Here is a 22,275-nt window from a genome sequence, read left to right on the forward strand (position 1 = left end):
GTCAGTAGGCTCTCGACTCAATGCTACTCCCATTCTGTGGGTCATTAGAAAACTGCCATTTCGATCACAGCCCAAGTTGTACTGCCAAGGGAGCATGCTCTTAGAATAAAGCCATTTAACTGCAATGACAGCAATGCTCTTCCATTCACCCCCATGGATAACTAACTTTACATTTTAAAATCTACATTAACTCAAACTTCACCCAAATTTCATGMTCAACCATTATGACTTTGGCTTATTTCAGAAAAGCTACAGTTCAGTTGCTTGAATCATTAGGCACCAAGGACTTCCTAGCTTCCTTTTTCCCCACTGCTGATTTAACTCACGACATAGAGATGTGTCACTGTTCTTTTCAGTAGAGCCATCAGAGAATGTCCCTGCATCCGTGTAAGGGAATTCAGGGTGCAGCACTCGAAACAGCAGCTCCCCTGTGCAACAAGGAACAACAAATAGCCCTGTTGCTGAGACTCCCACCTCCTCCTGCTCTCTCTGAAGAGCCTGATGCTGCACCTCAAATCACTGTGTGATCAGCGAACTGACAACTAACCACTTCTTGGGCCTTCTGAAACTGTCTTTCACACTATTTTGCCAGGGATTTTGTTTCTCATTCATTATTAAGAGGAAACTCAGCAGTCAGTTACAAACCACAGGACGGCAGGACTTGCTAACAGAACATTGTTTCCTTAGGGACGCCGCTGTCTCTGGCTTACGAGGTTTATTTCATGAGAAAGCTGTGGCTGAATGTAATTCCTGGGAAGGACCTGAAAGCAGATTCAATTTTTCATTACCACCAGGTAACAAGCTCCCGAGGGCTTAGCTATGAAGGCAGGCCACACCATCCATTCAATTCTCTAGAAAGTGAGCCTGCTCCTGCTGTGTGTGCTCAGAGAGGGTCTCTTGCAGGAGCTGCCCAAGTACCTCCGAGGCTACCACAAGTGCTCCAAGGAAGAAGCTGTGCAGCTCGCAGGGCTCATTTACAAGGTGCGCTTCAACACGGACCGCTCACAGCTGGCCAACGTCCCCAAAATCCTGAGGGAGCTGGTGCCTGACAACCTGCTGCGAGCAGGCTCCCCAGAGGAGTGGAAGAAGGTAAGAGTCTCAGCATTAGTTAAGGCTTTCCCTGGCCATACTGCTTCCAAAAAGCTCCAGAAGAAACACCTGGAGCCACATTACCTTTTGATTACCTGTTTTGGGGATTTGAGGATCTCATAGAAAAACTGAAAATTGGTGCCCTTAAATATTTCATAGCGGGTCATAGCAAATCAGTTCCTTTGCACCAGGTGTGTGCTGCTCATAGCAGACAGCTCTTTGCTCATTCAAAAGACAGAAAAGGTTTAGCAGGTATTCTTAATCCAGTGAGGGACACACTGGCCACCACTGGCAAGATTTGTATTTTGCAATAGAAAATAAGATAAATACCTGGGGAAACACTTGCTCTCTGAAGTTTCATGCCACGTCATCCCTCTTCCTGGAATCCATTCCTCTGCGCTTGTGCACTTCTCTCATCCAATTTATTGGCAGGAAACACACGAAAATGCACCACAAAAATAAAAACCAGTACCTTGCCATGGCTTCCATCACGTCCCTTCTGCTGATGAACTTGCTGATCAAGACTTCCTTCTTGCCTCTAGCCCATCTCCTACAAACTCTGCTCTGTCTCTGTTTTCCTCCACAGAGCATTACTGCAGCATACAACAAACACGAGGGGAAAACCGTGGACGAGGCCAAGGTTGCCTTCCTCAAAATGGTCTATCGGTGGCCAACATTCGGATCGGCCTTCTTTGAGGTCAAGGTAGGTCTAAAAGCCTGCACAAAAGGCTTTGCTCCTCTTCCAGGTGACTAGCRGTAGGAGTTGACTGTAATTCCAAACCCACGTGCCAATGAAACTGGCTTCCCACCATTTCCTGAGGAATTCCTTCCATTTCTTTTACACCTCCTGAGCTATGCCTGTTACTTACCGATTATGTTGTTGTTCCAGTTCCTGGAAGGGATGAAGTTGCAAATAGAGAAGTAATCCCTCGGCAGTGTATATGTTGAATGGAAGATGTAGATACTTAACTGTCCCATCATTCTTGTCCACACAAAAATGCTATAAATCCTACTTGCTCTTCGAGGGATTTTCTCCTCAGATCAGAACTGTATTAATCCTCTCATTCTGCAGTAGATGCCAAGAGGGATCACTTCCTGCTTTGTAACTTTAATTTCTCCTCATTAACTTCTCACCAAAAGGGTAGTCTTGCATCCAACTATTGAACCTATTATTAGATAGTTAACACATCCGATTCTGCTTTTATGTAACGGTTGCTCAAGTCTTCAACGTATAGCCAAAAAAGTCATCCAACATCCAAAGCAACAATTACATAATACTAAAGAGGTTGAGGTTTCGGTTCTCTGACCTGGTAATGAGGAAAGGCAGCACTAGACATTAGTAAAGGTGACTTAGCGTAGATCACATGTTACTTTTTGGGCTTATCTCGCTTTGCTCCTCATCTACAGCAAACCTCGGAGCCGAATTTCCCAGAGATTGTGCTGATTGCAATCAACAAGCAAGGAGTCTCCGTGATAAATCAGAAGACAAAGGTAACATTTGCTTCTCCAGAGTTTGCCTAGTCCTCTAAATAATGTCACCTGCCTTAACCAGGCAGCTCCAGTGAAGGATTTAAGTGACGGTGCTACTTCGCAGACAGCAAGTCAGTTCTCCTTGAAAGTTAGGAGAGGATGGGGTCCCCCTATTTGCTTTCTGTGTGAAAGTGAAGAATATGTTATTGCCTCAAAGATCTTTTTGATGGTTTTTGCACTAGAGCATCTCTGGGGAAAAAGAAAAAAGTGTTTATCAGGATAGCCCTGGACAAAGTGGTAGGATCAGGATAAGGCAGATGAATGGACAGTGTACWGAGAAACTTACTTCAAAAGAAGAAAATCCATTACTGGAAATGCTCTTTGTCTACGAATTACATCAAATTACAGATTTAGCGTTTACAAACTCTCTAACCCCGCCAGTCAAWCTGGACATACCCAGATCGTAAGCAAAAAATTTATGAATTTCACTATTTGCTTTTAATGGGGAATGAAACTGAGTCTTATGTTACTGTACATATAATGGTAGTGTGCTAAGACAAGGATCAATACGTAATAAAGTCTCTTCATCTGCTTGGTAAGAATACAATAAGCCAATAAACCAAATAAAAAAAATAAAAAGTATGGATGCAAGTCCTACCTTGATCCACTGCATCTACAAAGCAGGATCTAAAAAAGGAGGCTCTAGGTCTGCAGTTTTTCTTAAGTGACAGTCTGTTTTCATTTGAGAACTGATTCATAGGTAAGTTACGTTGGTTTKTTTCACCTTGCAGGATATTTTAACAGTTTACCCCTTCAATAAAATCTCCAACTGGAGCAGCGGGAGCACGTACTTCCACATGACAATAGGAAACCTGGTACGAGGAAGCAGGATCCTGTGTGAGACATCTCTGGTAAGAGAAACTTTGCTGCCTGTGTCCAGAACTTAGAAAGCCAGGGGCCAAAACAGGCTTTACAATGAATGCAGGCACAGAAGGAGTTATGCCAATGTAACTGCCATTTAGAATTAGTTCAGTGCTGTATAACGTCACTGGATGCAAAGAAATAAGCCAAAGAGATAAGGAAAAATGGTAATTGCCCCAGTTCTTCCCATATATCAGAACTGTACCTACCTGAGACATGAAGACAAAATGCTCATTTACAACGACATCCGTCTTGCATGGTGTCATCAGCTGTGCAGCGACACCACCGCTGTAAGACTGTGCACCTTTGAATGAGGGTTACTGCCTTTCCTAGGAACTGCTTCCCAACTGCCCACGGGTTTGGGCAAACAACCCTGTATTCAYATTTAAAGATAAGCTTGTAGAGACAACCTTTAAAAAAAAGAAAACATGGGGAAAACTTCTCTCAGAGGAAAGCCTGGATTCCCAAGCACAAGATAGCAAGTTACAGAATAAATTTGGGGTTCAACGATGATGTTCTGCAACCTTCTGTAAAACCGTGAAGGGAAGAGCAGATGGAGGAAAAGCTAAATCCTCTGAACAATGACAGATAAGAGATGTCCACACAGGACAAAGCAACACAACAGGGAAGTTATTTTTGCTTCTGGACCTCTTGGGAGAGATTTTATAATTTTTCCTCCTTCTCTGGCAGGGCTACAAAATGGACGACCTGTTGACGTCCTACGTGCGGCTGCTCATGAGCGCTGTCAACAGGCAGAGGAACCTGCCGGCCTGAGGAACGCGGGGCTGTCTCTGTGCCAAACCCCCCAGCTCCCTCCCCGAGAACGAACAGCATTTTAGACACACTGAGCTTCATGCGGCTTGATCAGCTTCTGATCACGCACTCAACGACCTGCACCGCTCAAATACTGCCACAAGAAGAGCTCAAGGGAACACATGTTTTCAAATGTTTTCCAAATGTGTCTTATTTAAATGGGGTATGTTCCATTCACACTTTGCATTTAGAGGTAAAAAGGAAAAAAAAAACCCAGACTAATCTTGAAACCTCCTGATAGAAGTCTATTCCAATCTTGAAAAGAGAGTCATTCTTATTTTTTTCCCCCTTTGGAAAGAAAAGTTACCCTCGTTTCATGTGCTCTTACGAATACATAGATTTTCTGAGTCTTTGCAAATAAAGGTAATATTTTTTCCTCCTAATGGAAAGTTCTAAGAGTGGAGAAATGTGCTTTGATAGTCAGAGGTGTTCAGTGATCCTACAAGTAATACTGGTTTTTCATCCTTCTATCACTAGGCTGTGTGCTGCAAATTATAGTAGACGAAGAGAGACAGTTACTGTCACCACATCAATGTCACTCGCGGGTGTCGCCAGCCTCTTGGGCTGTTTGCTGGCTTATCGCTGCCTTGGTTAAATTAGATGCTTTTCTTTCTTCYACAGTTCTTCCTGCACTCAGAAACTAACGACTGCTTCCACATACGTAGGTTCAAGAAAGGGGTCTGGATTTTGAGTCCATTACTTCTACTCAGCAGCTCTTCTTTCAAGTTATAGTTGTGCTATTCAGGGCAAATCAGCACTAAAAAACTTGGTCTAACAGACAGCTGTTGAAAAGAGACATTCTTCTCTCTAACCATGTTCTCAGCTTGGAGTTATGCAGACATTCGCTCATGAGGCAAACGAATGTCGGCTGCTAATTTTAATAGCTTTAATTTATCTCRATCTTCTCCATTTCCTGTTTATCAGACCGTTTCAGCCATAAAACGTGGTCTAGCACTTGTTCTCCACGTAGTCCTTCATGAACCCACGAGCTGGGCCGCACAGGAGGCGCCCGGAGGCCGTACACACGTGCACTGTGGCGCTGGTCAGCTCCAGCAGGGAGCAAGGCCTGATCCGGCCCCTCCTGAGGAACCTCCTCAGGTTCCTCGAGACACCATCCGGCAGTGCTGGAAAGCAGCTCTGCTGCTTCCCTCCCCAGGCTGCGGCGGATGCGCCGCKGTCCCCTCGTCCCCTCGGAGAGGCGCGCGCCGCGAGCCCGACTCTAAGGGAGCGCTGGACATGCGGCAGGGCGAGGAGCCCGTTCAGCTGCCGCACCTCGGCGGGTGCYGCGCTTGTCAGGACAGCCGACCCTTTCGCAAGCAGTTAAACATTCCCGCAGCAATGGCCATTGCCGGCAATGGAAGCGCCGAGACTATCGGCTTCAGGTGCTGGCTCAGCCCGTTCCTGTTCTAGCCACGCTGAGCTGAGAAGCCTTCTGCCCCGTGCCTCCACAAAGGACATTTTGCAGCTGACATATTGCTCCCGTTTTTTAAATAAACATTGTAGAAAAATCAACCATCATGATGTCTTTTTCATCAAGCAAGTCTTCACTCCAGATCCATGCACCGTAAACCTACCAACCACCTAGCACAGGCAGATCCCATCTGCTTTTTCATGTACCCAGTACGATTTGCATGGCCTAACCTCTGAAAGAGAGGTATTTCTTTCAGCACATCATCATCAACCAGCACATCACCATAAAAGCAGCAGGGATCCAAAACTTGAAGCCGGCACAGTATGGAATCAAACCTAGACAATCCTTCCAGGTCCTGGAGCACTCTGGCTCACTACTGCAAATGTGACCTCCCAGTTTTACTTTACAACATACAGCCTTTCATACATTTGTATTAAGCGTGAAGATTCAAAATGTATTAAAGTTTATTACAAGAATATAAACAAGTACAGCATTACAACCTTTTAATCCACAGCCACGTGTTTTGGTTAGGGAGCTCAAGCCAACTGTACGAAGTGAGCGTCAGGGTGTGCAGCATCCGGCCCTCACCAAGGGCTGCACTCGGGGAGGAGCTCCTAGGCCCTCTCCTAGGTCTGCAGCACCCTCAGCACCAACCAGTGCTCTCCACACTAGTGGGGTGGCATTTGCTGCCCGCTGCCTGCGCCCAGCTCCCCTGCTGCACAAGGGGCAGTCTGCACAACTGAACACAAACACGCGACTGCAGAGCCGCGCAGGGGAGGCTGGCCAACATTGAATATTTGCCTGTGTTGCCCAGATTTCTGTAAAAATGAGAGCAGGACTCAAGCTCGAGAGAGCAGACTAGCGTGCCATAAAGTAATTAACAAGTAATTAACATACCCTTTGAATACAAATAAGCCTCACATGCTGTGATCTCTAAAAGCGTTACTGGTTTCAAGTGTACTCAGTGAATATTAGTGATTTAATTCAGTATGTATAAATATAAATGTAAACTATAAAATTATATAATAAGACAGCAGCTTTTAATAAGGAAAGACTTCTGAGCTAGCTTCAACCTTGATCTAAATCTGTGCTCTTCAGTGGGGCGATAGCCACAATGGATTTGGCCAGCACCCATTTACAGCAATGGAAAAAAACCCCAAACAAGGCAAGCACCTCTAAACTTACACTGCTGACCAAGACCCTGACTCCGAACAATCATGCCAGCCTAGCAACACACCAAGGAAAATTCACAACACTGTGGTATCTGCTACTATTGCTTTTTTAAAAAAGATGCATTTTTTCAAACTTTTTATAAGTTGTTTTTCTCCTATTCCCTTGATTCCTCCATCTCACAAAATGGACATCAGTAATACGCATGCTGCAAGCTGTGGGTAGCTGGAGTGAAATAAAGACTATTTTGAAAATTATGAATTCATAATTAAGGAAACATTAAGACAACACCCCTATCCAGCTATTAAATGGATCAGAGACTATAGTGACTTTTTCCACGACTAGTCTTAGGAAATGCTCTGAAGAACAGAATCCAGTTCCTAGCGAACTGAGCAGTCTGCTGCAGAGAATGGTATCAGCTGCCCTTTGAACACTGAGGCTTACGAGGGCTGCTCAGTTTCCAGCTCGCACTTAACCTTAATTAATCTTAATCTTCACTTAATCTTAATTCACCTGTAGTAGAAAAGTAATTCCATTCAGCTCTAGGTACATGCATTTTCCATTGCTGAAAAGGGCCACGGAAAGCACATTTTCTATTGCCTGCTAGTTGCATAGTCTTTCCATATTTACAAGTAGGTAATACTGCTCTGAGGAAGCTGAAGGCACAGAATTGCTGCTCAGACTTGGYGTTAGGCTTGGCCTACAACCAAGACTGGAGGAGCAGGGTTGCATGTTTTACATGGAGAAGAATCTGTATAATATAACAAACTGTGTCTTGGTCAGTAGTTTTGTGAGCCAAGTGCCAAACAGGCTGGCAARCCTGGTCCTTGCCTGGCCACACGCTACTGCGCTAAAAGCTCTATGTGCTCTGTGTGCACTATGTGCCCTTATCTGAAACATCACTTAAAGGCTGGCAAGATTAGCCACCTGTTCTCCTAAAGCCAAAGTGACAAAAGCCAATGCTACTGTAATCTACAGTGCAGACGGTCACAAGAGGATGGAAGAGTTCTAACTTTGACTAAAGTCCACTCCTCTGCCAGGTGTTAGAGTGGTGCTGAATATCTCAGTTAAATGCTTATGGCAACTCAGCAAAGCAAAGAGCAAGGCAGGTAAAGAAAATCTGAATTAGGGAAGCCAGAATCTTAGGTATGGTCTTGCTTTTGGGGTTCTGCTCTGCACACAGCCAGCCTGGGCAGGCCACCCTGCGGTGATTTCACTGGTGCAGTTCCATGGGTAGTAGCTACTCCGAGCATGCTAACAGGTATCTGTACTTTAGCTGTTACCTGGTTTAGATCTGCTCTGGGCAGAGTATGATGGCAGTGAAGAGAGTTTTGATTCAGGTTTTGCCCCAAACCACTTGCTGCTCACATTCAGAATACGTGAGGAAGCTTTAGCTTCTTGCTAGCTAACTCACCTGGGGCTGCAGAGTACAGCAGGGACAGCAAACTATCCATTTCAGAGGAGATTTAAACCATGCAAACTTTTCTTCTGCTAAAGAAATACTGAGAACGTTCAACACTAATAAATCTCTCAGCACCTGGGGTCTCCTAGCAGAGGCAACAGGACGAGTGAAACTGCACCAGTGATTGGCAAAACTATAGAGCAGAGAGAAACCTCTAGGCAAAACTGTTCTTAAAATTTACATATTTAAAAATTACAGGTTCATGTCTGATGTGCTCTCTTTAAGCCACTCAGATCTTTAGAAGAAAGCTGTTGAGAAACTCCTACTCAGGTTAAAGTTTTAGGAAAAATTATTTCCTGCTTTTCCTGCATGATATTACATTTGTTACAAACTGTAAATATTAGAAATAACTTCATGTCATTGGACTTTCTAGAGAGAACCTTGGAAAGTTTACTCCCTTTTCAGATAAAGTCAGAAGGATTGAATTTGAAACTGAAATGCTTAAATTAATACCATATTACCAAAGGGATTTCATTATGTAAAAGAATGAGAGCTCCAGCCACACTCCATCTGGAAGTGTCAGCTGTGCCARTGGGTAGCACATGAACTGTGCTGTCCATTCCGAGTTCAAATGCCCACAATATAAAAGACTAATTATAGAGCAAAATCCTAACAGAATTTGTCCTTTCCCCAGCCACCTCCTACTCAAGGAAAGCCCCAAATCTGCAGAAGGTGAYGTGGCCACAGAGACGGCTGAGGGGGAAGCAGCAGAGCAAACCGCTCCGGGCGGACGCGCTGCCACCGGTGCAGATGTTCAGACCATTGACTCTGGGTTCACTCAGGGAACCTGCAAACCACCAGGTTTGTACAGAGCGAGTGCTTGCTTAACAGCAATCGGGGCAAAAACCAGTGCATTCTGCATATGTAGTACATGTCTAGTACATATGTATGGTAGCCTACAGATTTTAAAAAATAAAACTTCTTCATACAGGGTAGCAGGAAAAACTTCTATGCTTTAACCAGAAAAGAGGTTTCCTCCAAACCTGTATCTGTTCACTGTTTCCAAGTTCTTTAGACTGTAAGAGAGACAGAGAGAGAATTATGGTTCAACTGCGGAGAAAAAGATGGGGTGCAATTCAAGGCAGAGTAAGTTGTTATGAACAAATTAACAGCTAGCCGGTAAATTGCTGAAGAATTCAGATCTTTTTTTTCTGCCAGAGTTACCAGACAGCTGCTTGAGAAAAGGGAGAGCCAAGACGCAAGCTGTGTCAGCAGAAGCAGGGGAAGGTACTACTGGTCTTTGGTYTGAATTGTTCTTAACAATTTCCTTTGTTATCAACAGTTGCTGTGAGCAGCAATTTGTGACTGTGAGAGTGCAGCCACCAGACTGAGACCTGCTTAAGCAGAATTTAAATCCAGAGCTTTGGGATGTGATTTCTTGGATGACAGCTCAGACAACTTCTTCAGGCGCTTCTTCAGCTCCAGAGGGAATTTTTCATAGCACTTCTTGCATACGGGCTTCATATCAAATTCCACAAACTTATTCCTTTAAAACAAACATATTGGCTATTAAAATATTTGCAAGCTATATGTCTGACACACACACGCATACATATGTATATACATATATATATATGGCATTTCCTACATTACTGCATGTATAAATCATGCATTTCCTCGTCTGGTCATGCAAGTAGAGATGAGATTCTCATCAGGGAATTGGAGCCTCTGGTACTGCTACTTTACTAAGGAATGAGATTTTTCTATGTATTTGTATATAGTARTCTAGAATAATATGTTATCTTAGAATGGAAATGTCTCTTCTAAGCTCCTCTTTGTGATGAGCTAGAGCTCCTTAAAATACAAAGCCAGTGGGGCCAGACCAGCATAACAGGGTAAGGTTGAATGTGAAAAAGGAAAATGTTGGATTGCTTTATTTTCTTCTCTCTTCTGCCAATTGGAGGCAACTAGCATAACATTTTCCTTCAAAATATTTTAAGCATTTTTTCAATACCACCACTAAGAAGAACATCCAAACAAAGGACAGAGGGAAACTGCAGATATTTCAGGACAGGCGGTCACTGTAAAGTTGTAAGCCTTCCCTCTGCACTCCTCAATGAGTTCTCCCCTGACAACCTTCCTACAAAACAGATTAATGAAAGAAAATAAATTAGAGCGGCTGCTGGCTCCCAGACCCCTTTAGTCCTGAAGTCAGTGGGATCTAAAAGTGCTTTCCCCTACAGAGCAAGGCATTTCTGATGAGCTTATCTTTGCAGAGGCCCTAGCTGAGAGCTGCCCCAAGCTGACAGCCTGTCTCAGGGGCAAAGGGCTTTGCTGCAGCCCAGCCACAAGCGCTGACTTACTTCAGTGTTAGCTTGATGTTGCAGGTGGAGCAGGAGAAGCAATTCACACACCAGGCCTTGTTAAGGGCTGATACCACTGCAAAAGCAAAAGTACAAAATAAACTGCCAGATTATGTGAATTTGGATTTGTGTCCAAATTCAAATGAGGCCAGATGTGAGCAGAAACACTGGGGCCTTGCAACTGTGCGACTGCAACAGCTGCCCTGACAAACGGACCAGGGAGAGCAACCCAAAACAGGGAGAGACGACGCTTACCATCGCCTTCAATCACGTGGCTGCAGTTGTAGCAGACATCTCCAAAGAGCTACACAGCAAGAGAAATGAGAACAGGAACTTATGCGACTGTTTGTACTCCCCAAATCACACAGCTGGTGCAAACATTAAATCCTAACAATCACCGAGTTTCCAGCCACTGCAAAAGCCCCCAGATACATTGGTCTAAACCTTCTGAATAACTTCTCATACACTTGCCAAATAGTCTATATTCACTTGGATATTGTACCATTAGATCCTTCAGGACCTTTCTTGTTGATGCCTCACACTCCACCGTTGTTATATGATCCTTAAGTCCTGCACATGTGGCTGAGGAAGAGAGAATCAGTGCAGTATGATGCCTACTGAAGGCTGAAGCTAACACCTGTCTCCTGAAGCTAAGCCAGACACATCAAAATAAAGCCCAGGGCTACTTCTAAAGCCCTAGCACTTTATCTTTTACAAGAGRGTGGGCCTAATTTTTGACAGAAGATGCTGAACTCAGTTTTTCACTACAGTCTGAAAAAACTACAGTCTGTAGTTTTTCACTACAGGAAAAATTACTTTTGGRTTGGCCTATGGGACACATTTTACTAATGATTTAGACAGCATATCATCTATCACAGGCCAAGAGGAGCCAGTAGTCATCCAAGAAGTCCATACCAGTTGTTTCAGAGYGCTATTACAGGAATTTTCAATGCAACATGTGGTCAGTGTTCTTACTTCTCTTATCAGCACTATGTTTTACTTCTACCAAGAGGCATCTTCTTTTTTTCTTAATTAAGTTCTAATTTCTTCCATTTGCTTTGTATCTAAAATTCAAATTACCAAAACACACCAGTCAAAACAAGCACCTAGCTACAGAGGCAGAACTTACCTGGTTATAGTGAGTTTCACAATAAGCCAGTCCTTTCTTCTCGTAGTGTCGGTGCCCCAAGAATGGCTTCTCACATTTGGCACAAACAAAATGCTGTAAAAGAAAAAGCAACTTTACCAGTGGCAGGTAAAGCAACTGCTGCAAGCCCGSGGGAAGCACCTGCATCTCCGGCCACAACTGATGGCTCAGTGCAAGAGTCAAGGGTTTAATGCAACTCAGAAAAAYGGTGGGAAGGAAGAGGCCTCACCTCCACGTGCCACTGCTTGCCCAGTGCGTTGACCACGCGYCCCTCGATGGGCCTGCGGCAGGCTCCGCAGATGGGGATGCCCATCTTGTCGTGGCAAGGCAGGCAGTAGAGCTCTCCCTTCAGCTCCCGCGCCTCGGCAGTCAGCTCCTTCCTGAAAACACAAACACACTCCTCAGATAGCAGCTCTCCAATGTCTGAGAGGAAGCTCTGGGAGACTAAGCTTGAAAGCAGACACATTTTGTCAACATTTATGCTAAAAATCATAAGATATTAAATTATGCTAGTGAAATATAGCCACAGTCAGATAATTTTTATTTTTATATTTTCTCAGTTTGGCAGACAAAAGAACCTATGTGATACATCACATCTAAATACATCTAGATCCTCTGGTAAAATATGAGTGATGCAGCATCATGTACTCAAGCTGTCTTTGAAGGCCACCGCTCAGGTGCAAGGAGCATTCCACCAGTGCTCAGTACAGAAGCACAGAACAAATCACCTTATTCCTCAGCAGTGATGCCCTCCCTAGGGGACTGCTGTGCTCCAATTRCACTGCTTTTGTGAGGAGTAACTCAGGGAGGGATCAGTACTGCACTGGATTGCACCACATAGACACACATACAGAGCTCTCCAAATATTTTTTTCTAAACAGAAATGCAAAGTCAAACCATTTTGAATACTCTGTCAACAGCTGTGTTTGGACAACGCTATTACTGTAATCCTGATGTGGCCTTTGAGGTAAATTCCTGCCAAACAATTCTCTCCTGTCAGTATAAAATAGCGTTACTTAAGCTTAATACTGAAGAGCATCAAACAGCAAAATCAAACAACAATTCTACTAAGCTTTTCCTTTTCTTTTTCCTCGTAGAATTGCTGTTTGACGATGTGAAGGCAGCTTAAGCCTCGGAAAGGACAGTGTTACTGACAGTGTTATCCAAACACTGTCCAGTGTTTGACTCTTTTGTTGTTAGAGTTTGAACATGAGAACCTACCCACAGTGGGTGCAGTTGAAGTGATCTGGATGGTAGGAATCGTTCCTAAACATCAGAGGCTGCTCATCGATTATCAGGTGGCACTTCTGACAGATGTACTTTCCCAGGCCTTTAGCTTTCTCACGGTTATGGCATGGCCTGCAGAGATGCCTGATTGAACAAAGAAAAGAAAGGACGACATCAATACATTCTTCCCCTCAAACAATGTACTTAAAGCCACGTCAAAAGAGTCTTATCAGTTCAGACTGAATACCATTTAATTTAGTCTTCAACAGTGGTTGCATAGGGGGGAATACACGGATAGAGCAGACACAACTCCTCTGAATACTCCCCTAGCATTCTCTCATCTATACTGGGTACCTTTGGAACCAGTGKTGTATTTCCTATCCCTTCATGATTATTTTCTATAGATTTGTCTAATCATATTGTCTATAAGCTTCTGGTGTCCACAACATACTTTGACAAAAAGCTCGACTATACAACGCATGGTGAAGCATCCCCCTTTATTTGTTCTGTATCAGCTAACTTTATGTTTTCTAGTTCTTGCATGAGAGGTGGTAATAAAACACTTAATGAACAGTCATCACCTTCATATCCCTCAAGACTTACAGATCACATCACATCTCATTTCAATCCTCCCTTCCTCAGGCTAGCAAATCCTTGCCTGTTTAGYTGTTCCTCACTGGGAAGCGATTCGTATCTCTAATCACCTGCCATTCTCCTACACTTCCAGTTCTAGGTCTTTTTTGAAGGATGGGTAAGGAGGAAAAAGAAAATAAAAAAAAGGCAACACCCTCTCCCTATTAACAACTAGGGAACCCTGCCACAACRGAGGAGGGTTCATTATAACCTTTGTGAAACTAGGATTTGTGGGTTATTCTCAAAAGAAACCAGACAAAAAGAAAACTTTGGCAGGGCAGATTTATGGCTAAAGTAGTGGGCTAAAAAGCGGGCTCACTACAGGGCCCCTTCCAAAACTGTGTTGCGTGTGAATCACCCTTAGATCTGTAAAGTGAGGATAAGAAACAACACAGATATTGTTAGGAGACCTCGGGCGCTGATGACCCTCAGTTGGCAGGCGCCTGTCTAAGTGCTAAGTATCATTATTATTCCCTCCACTTTTGCGTCCTGCCGTCAGCAAGAGTCTCTCTCCAGGGCTGGAGCTCCCGTCCTCGCAGACGGGGCCCAGAAAAGGCAGACAGCACCCCATTATAAGGAAACACGCAGCTGTGCTCATCCCGGCATAAAGGCATCAATTTTATTCAGCACTGTCAAACGGAGACTAATTATACGGGGCAGGACACAGGGACCCTGAAGCAAGTGTCCTGAAAGAGCCCCCTCTCCCTGGGCTCAATGAGGGGCCTTCAGCCCCTCGCACTGATCGGCCATTATGAGGCCCCGGCGGCAGCTCCCCCTGCGCTGCCCGGACCCCCCTGTCTCGCCCGCGCAGGGAAGCGCCGGGCAGGCCGAGCTGCTGCCATGGCAGCCGCCCTCTCCCCCTACCCATCCCCGCCCTGACGGAATTATCCCATTCCCAAACGTGCTGCCGTGCCTATTAATACCAGGCTGCCCCACGGCGCGCGCAGGAGCGGAGGCCCCGGAGGAGCGGGCGCCAAGGCCGGCGCTCAGCAGCGCAGCGGGGCCCGGCCGCACGCAGGGCAGGGCTGCGCCTCCTGCGCCGCTCTCCGGCCCAGGGCGCTGATACGGCGCTATCGGAGCCCGCAGGACGCCGTGCAGCGCGCGGCCCTGCTCCGCCCTCACCGAGCCCGCAGCCCGGCGCTCCTCGTGGCCCCTCGCTCCGTCTGCACCGGCCGCTGCTGCTTTCGGCCTTGCTGTCCTCAGGAGGAGTCCCCAGACCCCCGGCAGGAGCCTCTATTCCTGCTGCAGCACCGCACCACGAACAGGTAAGAGAGCAGCTTCTGCCGGGAGAGCAAGGAAGGAGCCTTCCTAGCAGCACTAGTTCAGCACTGAATCTAACACCCACAGAGCGGCTCACAACCACAGCGGAAACATCCAAAACGAAGAACAAACAACATTTTWAAAAAGTTCTAACAATAATGTTGCTGTTCTTCTTTATATCCCTCCCCGAAAACAGAGAAGTTTGCAAACCTCTGTGCTTGGCATCCGTGCCCGTGTGCCCGGGACACGGGCGCTCACGCAGGACGAGCCGAGCCGTGTTCCCGGACGCTGCTCCGGGGCGCACAGCAGGCCGGGACGCAGCGCAGGGGACGGGTGCCCGAGGAAGGGCATTAGTTCTGATGAAAAATATCTTTAGTRATAGACAGGGAACACTCCCACTTGCCAAAGTGCTGTAAGCATGATCATTAAAATGGGCAACCAAACACATTCCCAGGGCAGAAACTTCTCTAGCTGAGAGTAAAACCAGGAAACTCTGAAAACCTTAATGCATACTTATATATACATATATATATATATACTTAACACATACTGCACATTTGCTTACAGGAGGCACAAGGYATAGCAGAGGTGCCTCATCACTTTGGGTAACTAACAACGAGCCACCTCTTTTTGCCGCTGTTCATGGTCACGCTGGTGCCACCCGCGGGAGGGCGGTCACGCCGTGTCCATGTCCGTGTCCGCGGCAGTCACGAGCGCAAGCGGCGCCCCGACGCCGCTCCACGTGCTCCAGGTGCTCCAGGTGCCCGCGGCAGCGCGCGGGACACGCAGGGCCGCCCGCAAGGCACTCGGTTCCGCGCCGCGTGCAGCGGCCCGTGTTCACGGGCGGCCCTGGCGCGGCCTCCCGCGGGCTCCCCTCCACGGGCTCTTCTGCATCACACAGCTGCGAGCACAAGGGACACGTCTCGGGCTTCAGGAAAGTTTCTGCTTTCTGCTAGAAGCAGCTTTTTAAGGACTTAGGATACACTTTTTTTTGGGGGGGGGAGGGTAAGCATATCAAATAAACCCTAAAGAGTCCCAAAGTAAACGCATTCATTTGAAACTGGTAGGTTGGAAATACACCAAAGACAAAAGCAACTATAAACAATAGCAGAGGGCTTCCATACTGAGTGCAGCTACGAAACAACAAACAATTATTACCCTTGGTTGCTTTTTTGGGGCAATACTTCAATTCCAGACCACAGTTCAACATTTAACTCTAAAGCATCAGGTTTTTTTCCCTGAACTAGTCAAAGACAGTGCTATGATTTTCAAGTCAGCAAACAGAATTGTAAAGAAAATAAAATGAAAAAAGACCAAACTTTCTTTCCACTTAAAAACTTAAGCAAAGATAGATGGAGACTCATTTCTTTTTCCATCATTTCTGACAATGAAAAATACCTCCCCCCACTCTTCTCTCCAAAGTAAATGACACCACAGGAGCTCTTCTATGAAGAGAGTCAATTTAAAGACAGMGCCTATTCACATTTTATTGTTATTTCTAAGCCTTCCTCATCTTGTCACTGGTTCCGCTGGACTTCTGAATATCCCTCACATCCTCCTTCCCCCTCCACCCTACAGTGTTTTGGCATGAAATCATGGCAAAATCAGACAGAAATCTCGGGGAGAACTCTGAGGGGATGTTTCACACAGGCAACCCCCTAACATTGAGCTTGGAAGCAGGGAGGAAATCTGCTTTCTGCTTTACCTCTTGCAATCACTTAAGTCACTGTCATCAGGGCAAAGGACATCCCTGTGTGGTCTGCAAGGCCCCCCTTGCCTCAGCTTTTTAAACTGGTCCAGTGCAGCATTTCCACTGGATTACTACCACATTACTAGGAGATTACTACTATTTCCATAGGGCCTTGGCCAGGTACAGCACAACACTTACCCACCAGACTGCCTGGCCCCTGGCAGGTGCCTGCATGTGTAMGGGCCACATCCCTTGTTTGCAGATGAAAAAAAATACCTAAACAAAATGCTAATCACAAAAGAGCATCTAGCAACAACTCCAACCAGGGAACAGCACTGTAAACTAACAACCAGTAAAAGCTACAGTCTGCTCCTTCTCCTTTTTCAGTACTTAATAGAAAAATACCTATTCAAATTCATTTTACCCAGAGAAGGCAAATACTTAAGTATTTGATGTTTTTATCACATCAAAATTTCAAACCCTTCTGTTCAGAAATACTTGTAGGTTTTACTTTTTAGGGGGTGATTAAACACTAGGAACAACAATTGTGGAGTCCTCTGTAAATCCAGAAAACCCATGCAGAAAAGAGCAACAATTAATTTTCATTTTGTGCACGTGAGCAGTAGGAACTGAGTAGCTGAAGGGTTCTTGTGTATTTTTATAGAATTCCATGGCTTTCAGAAAAGAAAGGGCAGCACAGCCTCCCTTTCATACATACTTGAGTAGCTCCACGATAACAGTGTGTTGCCATCTCTACGAAGAAGCATGCAGCGAGCAGCAATTAGCACCGCCCACACAAAACTTGAGTCTTTTTTGTGCCAAAACATGCAGAAAATGTGAGCAATGCATGAAGTAAGAAGGACCCTCTGTGGCCACACACCAGAATTTCATTCATTCTTTTCCCTTCCGTTGGTTTTTGTCTCTGATTGTGAACTAAGCAGAAGCTGTCTGGAGCGTGTTCATCTCTAGCTACTACAGTCTTCTGCCCACCTGAAAGTGAGAGCAGCCAACGATGGAAACTACCTCGGAATTTTGTTTCCATTTGCTATGTTATTGGTCTGTTCCTAATTAGCCATTTCAATTTTCTCAATCAGCCACCAACGTCTACAGCTATCTGAATAAACAGTTCTGTTGGGAAGTTGGATGCGCTGCAGAGGGAAAGGAAGCAGGCAGATCTCAAAGAGAAAACAATTTACAGACGTTGTCATTGCTGACAAATACGTCAAAGGAAAAAAACCCAGAGACTCCATAGATCTCTAAACAAAATGCAAATGGCCGAGACAAACAGAGAGTCTTTTTGTCTTTGGCTGTTGTTACTCGAGTATTTTTTCCCAGTGTTTTCAAATCCAGTTCACTGACACTGCCCCAGCAATCTCTACAATGTGCTCTRGTACTTTGCTTTTTTTGTAATTCCTCCATTTCAACTTTTTTCAGTTTTCCTTAGCTAATTATCCTTTTATCCTTTAAAAATGCACTGAACATGATGAAGTAATGACATGATGGTCAACTCAACACAAAACAAATGATGTGCATACTGGGAGCACGGCAGTGAACACTGATGCATCTCTCTGGGAGCCAAGGAATAGGGACAGGACTGTAGACTTGCACTGCCCGCCTTCCCTGCTGCCCGTACGAGGGATGATCAACACATACAAAGCAGTGCGCAGGTGCCCAGAAAGTAATTTTAAATGACTCCAATTCCAGATCTGTCCTACATCGCTGCTATAAACATGACAGATATTCTAAACTAAGTTATCTTACAACAGACATCTGCATTCACAGAAGCAGATTCACTTGGAGCTCTTCAGCCCTAACCTGGGGTTTCAAACGTGAACACAGCAGTTATTTTCTAGCTAGACACACAATGCCCACTTTTCCATAAATATAAAGCATGAACGTTTAACTATTCTGTCATCCAACATAGCTGAGCACAACCTGCATACAGGTTTGTAACTGGCTAGCCAACTCTTTATGATTATTAATCAGCATGATTACTAATAAGCTCATGGGTTTTCTTCCCCCCAAAACAGGCTCCTTTGTAAGATACTGTCTCGATTCTTTCAGGTTTCTGCTTCGCGCTCCAAGCCTCTGGTGAAGGATGAACAGCCAGGATCCCTCAAGCCTGCTCTTCAATTGCTCAAATCAATCAAATCTTTCACTGAAAACTTCAGAGCAATGTGGCAAAGAAACACATCTGGAGAACATCCTTTTTGCCACTTTCTACTTCCTGGACTTCATCCYGGCCTTTGTGGGCAATGCCCTGGCTCTCTGGCTCTTCATGCGGGACCAGAAGTCGGGCACACCTGCCAACATTTTCCTGATGCACCTTGCCGTGGCCGACCTGTCCTTCGTGCTGGTACTCCCCACCCGGCTGGTCTACCATTTTTCAGGTAATCACTGGCCATTTGGTGAGATCCCATGCAGACTCACAGGCTTCCTTTTCTACCTCAACATGTATGCCAGCATCTACTTCCTCATGTGCATCAGCGTCGACCGCTTCCTGGCCATTGTGCACCCCGTGAAGTCCATCAAGCTCCGCAGGTCCCTCTATGCCCACCTGGCCTGTGCCTTTCTCTGGGTTATAGTCGCTGTTGCGATGGCACCGCTGCTGGTCAGCGTGCAGACAGTGCAGGTGGACAACACAACAGTGTGCCTACAGCTCTACAGAGAAAAGGCATCACGCCACGCTCTTGTGTCCTTAGCAGTGGCATTCACCTTCCCCTTTGTGACTACAGTCACTTGCTACTTGCTCATCATCCGAAGCCTGAAGAATGGCAACAGAGTCGAGAAGCACCTAAAGGAGAAAGCAATCAAGATGATCGTGGTGGTGCTAGTCATCTTTCTGCTTTGCTTTGTACCTTACCACGTCAATCGCTGCATTTACATCCTCCATTACGACGGGACCAAGACTTCCTGCGAGACCCAGCGTGTTCTAGCCCTGGGTAACCGTGTTACTTCCTGCCTCACCAGCCTGAATGGTGCTCTCGACCCAATCATGTATTTTTTTGTAGCAGAGAAATTCCGTGAGGCTCTGTGCAATCTGTTTTGTGGTAAAAAGACTGTAATGGTGCCTCAGACTTATGAGGGCAAGACAAACGAAAGCTCCCTAAGCGCCAAATCTGAACTGTGAACATTAATTCTCGCCACTGCTTCCACGTAAGAACATGATTCCACCAAAACCAGCCAGGAGAGCAGGGAGGCAGCGACACAGACAAGGGACAGCTGACCCAWGGTCAAGCTCATTTCTGAGGGGGGAAGTTCTGTCGTTTGGGGGGGACGACAGTTAGGAGGAACACCTCTGACAGAGATCGTGTTTTCTTGTCCTGCTGAAACTGCAAACACAAGTGCGATCACAGTCCAACTGATCTCAAAGACATGACACTGACGGCTGGACTGAGGAACTGGGAAGGAAGCAAAGAGGCRCTTATATGGACAGCCTGTTCTTACCAGTAAAATTCACCCCCTAAAACATTCAGTAATGTCTCTGCCTCTGCACGAAGCCTGCTTTCTAATCTTGCATYTATCGATCCTTGCGCTATCGATCCTTTGCTGAGGCAGACCTGCCTGAGCAAACAGCACAGCAGCACTTCTAGTTCTTCTAGGTCATTCAGCAAACTCCAAGTGCTTAGTCATAGTAGGCAGCAGATTGGTGCTAAACTGTGACAGTGAAGAAAAAGAAATGCAAAATGCTGCGCTGCAGCAAACCAGGACTGCAAATAAGATAGGGGTCACAATTGCTACACTGTCTGCCAGCACTTTTTGCTGGAGATGAGCAATAAATGTCACACTGGCTTTTATACCTGTCCTTCGCCCTGGCCCAAAGGCAGACAGAAACAGAACAACATTTTAGAGCCTTTGTTATGTAGTTTCCCACAACATATTAGATATTCTGAGAAAGAAAGAAAGAATGGAAAAGAGCTGTTCAGGAATACAGCATGCATCTTTACTACTTAGTGAATCACAAAATTCTCAACCCATTAAAAAAAAAATGCAAGGGTGAAAATGAACATACGAAGAAGTGAAACCCAGTTTGCCCAGAAAAAAATTCCTACCTTTAAGGTATTTAATAATTATGTAATTTCTGTGACTTATTTAGCAAGACTATAAATTTGCTGCAGGTAATGTATGTTAGACTTAACTATCCTCACTGAAACAAACTGCATCCAGTGGAACGCATCTGAGTGAGAGGGACCCCACAGAAGGAGACCTCATGAGTCCTAAGAGTTTCCAGTAATGTTTTATAGATCAATATTTCCATGCTACATATGTATGAACAAAWCCCTTTCTAAACATACTGCTAAAAAAAACAGCCCAACCTGAAAAGTCTTTCTTTCAAAAGAAAATCTATTAAGCCCACCTCTAAAAAATCTAAGGCACAGGAGTTGTACACAAGATTGAACAGAGAAGGGAGTTAGAGAGGGCAACCTGCTGGACAGGGTACCAATATACAATATTTTATTTTCTTTCTTGTCTTACCATTCAGTGAGAATAGAGGCTCCGGGATACTACTGGGCTTTGCTGAAGTCTTAATGAAAGCCTGAAGTTAACCATGAATTATACAACACTGAATGCTAACTGCTGCACTGTTTTATTTTCTTACTGTGATATGCTTTTGTACAACTACCCTTTTATGTTTTTAATGACTTACTTCTCAATTAAATGGATTAATCAAATTTTAGAGCTTGTTTTCCTATGTCTGTGTTTATCACCCATGGTTTAGAAGACTCAAGAGTACAGGAATCTAATAGGGAATGTGTTTTGCTGTAATCCTAGCGTCTTTTGYGTCCTCTCTTGGTCTTTCGCTACACCTTGATTTCCCACAGAGCAGCTTACTTGGTAAGTGGTCTGCCCTGGATCACATAAGCCCTCTGTTTCTCACCTGCTGTCCAGGTGGATTCTGAGAGAAGCCTGAGAGCTCCTGCTCCTTCTTACCTGCCAGCATTCTTCACAAAGCCCAGGTCAGCAAGGGCCACGTCGCAGAGCTCGCAGCGGAAGCACTCTGGGTGCCAGTTATTATTCATGGCCTTGATAACACGCCCAATGATGAACTCGCCTACAAAAGGAAAGCGACATCCTTAGATGTGAGCAGGAAGTTGTTGCATCACAAATCTGGTACCCTTCATCGTTCTTTCCTTTTAACTGGACAAGAAATACTACATTCTAGCTTTGGAAGAAACAGTTCTTCCCACAACCAGAATACACCAAGTTACTACTGATATCCTGCTTTGTTTCTATCCGAGATCCTGCTCCTTAAAATACCACAGCAACCCCAACCTGGGTGTAGATGTCACTACAGCGATGGGAGGACTTGCACATCCCTGTTGCACTGACATGAGTGCGCAAGTTGAAAGGAAAAATGTGCTAAAAGAAGGGCCACTCTCACTTAACATCCCAGTAGGTCCACAGCTGTGTGAGGCTGCTTAGATTTGTATTTGCAGTTCTTACCGCATTCCCCGCAGCAAGGGGCAAACAGCATCTGAAAGTCGTGTTCACAATATTTCCGACCTTCAAACTGTGAACGAAACGAGAGAGAAAATTCCTCGTGAACCAGTGAGCTCCTCTAGGTTCTAACTGTTCAATTAACCAACTGGTCAAGGTCAACCAAGCATTTCCAGTTTCAATCCCCACCACCTCCTGTTTTAAGCTCCAAAAGATTTTAAAATGTTTAAAATAACATGT

At 45.2% G+C, this 22,275-nt stretch overlaps 3 protein-coding genes across 4 annotated transcripts in view; 2 read left to right on the top strand and 1 right to left on the bottom strand.

The window, feature by feature from the left end:
• The window catches only part of MYO7B (myosin VIIB), a 36,176-nt gene extending 31,675 nt beyond the window's left edge, over window positions 1–4,501 (top strand). Inside the window, exons 44-49 of the mRNA XM_026041589.1 lie at window positions 688–794; window positions 904–1,089; window positions 1,676–1,792; window positions 2,497–2,580; window positions 3,351–3,470; window positions 4,171–4,501. Coding sequence (XP_025897374.1) covers window positions 688–794; window positions 904–1,089; window positions 1,676–1,792; window positions 2,497–2,580; window positions 3,351–3,470; window positions 4,171–4,254 — 698 coding nt within the window. The 3' untranslated portion in view covers window positions 4,255–4,501. The remainder of the gene's footprint in view (window positions 1–687; window positions 795–903; window positions 1,090–1,675; window positions 1,793–2,496; window positions 2,581–3,350; window positions 3,471–4,170) is intronic.
• Window positions 4,502–6,848: 2,347 nt separating this feature from the next.
• The window catches only part of LIMS2 (LIM zinc finger domain containing 2), a 29,001-nt gene continuing 13,574 nt past the window's right edge, over window positions 6,849–22,275 (bottom strand). For both annotated transcript variants that reach the window (XM_026041581.1, XM_026041580.1), the window contains exons 3-10: window positions 22,042–22,108; window positions 21,529–21,649; window positions 13,008–13,157; window positions 12,016–12,166; window positions 11,769–11,861; window positions 10,895–10,943; window positions 10,640–10,715; window positions 6,849–9,822 (exon numbers count right to left, since the gene is read on the bottom strand). In XM_026041581.1, the coding sequence (XP_025897366.1) occupies window positions 9,675–9,822; window positions 10,640–10,715; window positions 10,895–10,943; window positions 11,769–11,861; window positions 12,016–12,166; window positions 13,008–13,157; window positions 21,529–21,649; window positions 22,042–22,108 (855 nt within the window). In that variant the 3' untranslated portion in view covers window positions 6,849–9,674. The remainder of the gene's footprint in view (window positions 9,823–10,639; window positions 10,716–10,894; window positions 10,944–11,768; window positions 11,862–12,015; window positions 12,167–13,007; window positions 13,158–21,528; window positions 21,650–22,041; window positions 22,109–22,275) is intronic.
• On the top strand, window positions 18,669–20,999 carry GPR17 (G protein-coupled receptor 17). Its single transcript, XM_026041579.1, has one exon. The coding sequence runs from the start codon at window positions 18,695–18,697 to the stop codon at window positions 19,724–19,726; it is 1,032 nt and encodes a 343-aa protein (XP_025897364.1). The 5' UTR covers window positions 18,669–18,694; the 3' UTR covers window positions 19,727–20,999.

Source organism: Nothoprocta perdicaria, unplaced genomic scaffold, assembly GCF_003342845.1.
Source record: "Nothoprocta perdicaria isolate Ctin4 unplaced genomic scaffold, notPer1 scaffold_289, whole genome shotgun sequence".
NCBI classification, from domain to species: domain Eukaryota; kingdom Metazoa; phylum Chordata; class Aves; order Tinamiformes; family Tinamidae; genus Nothoprocta; species Nothoprocta perdicaria.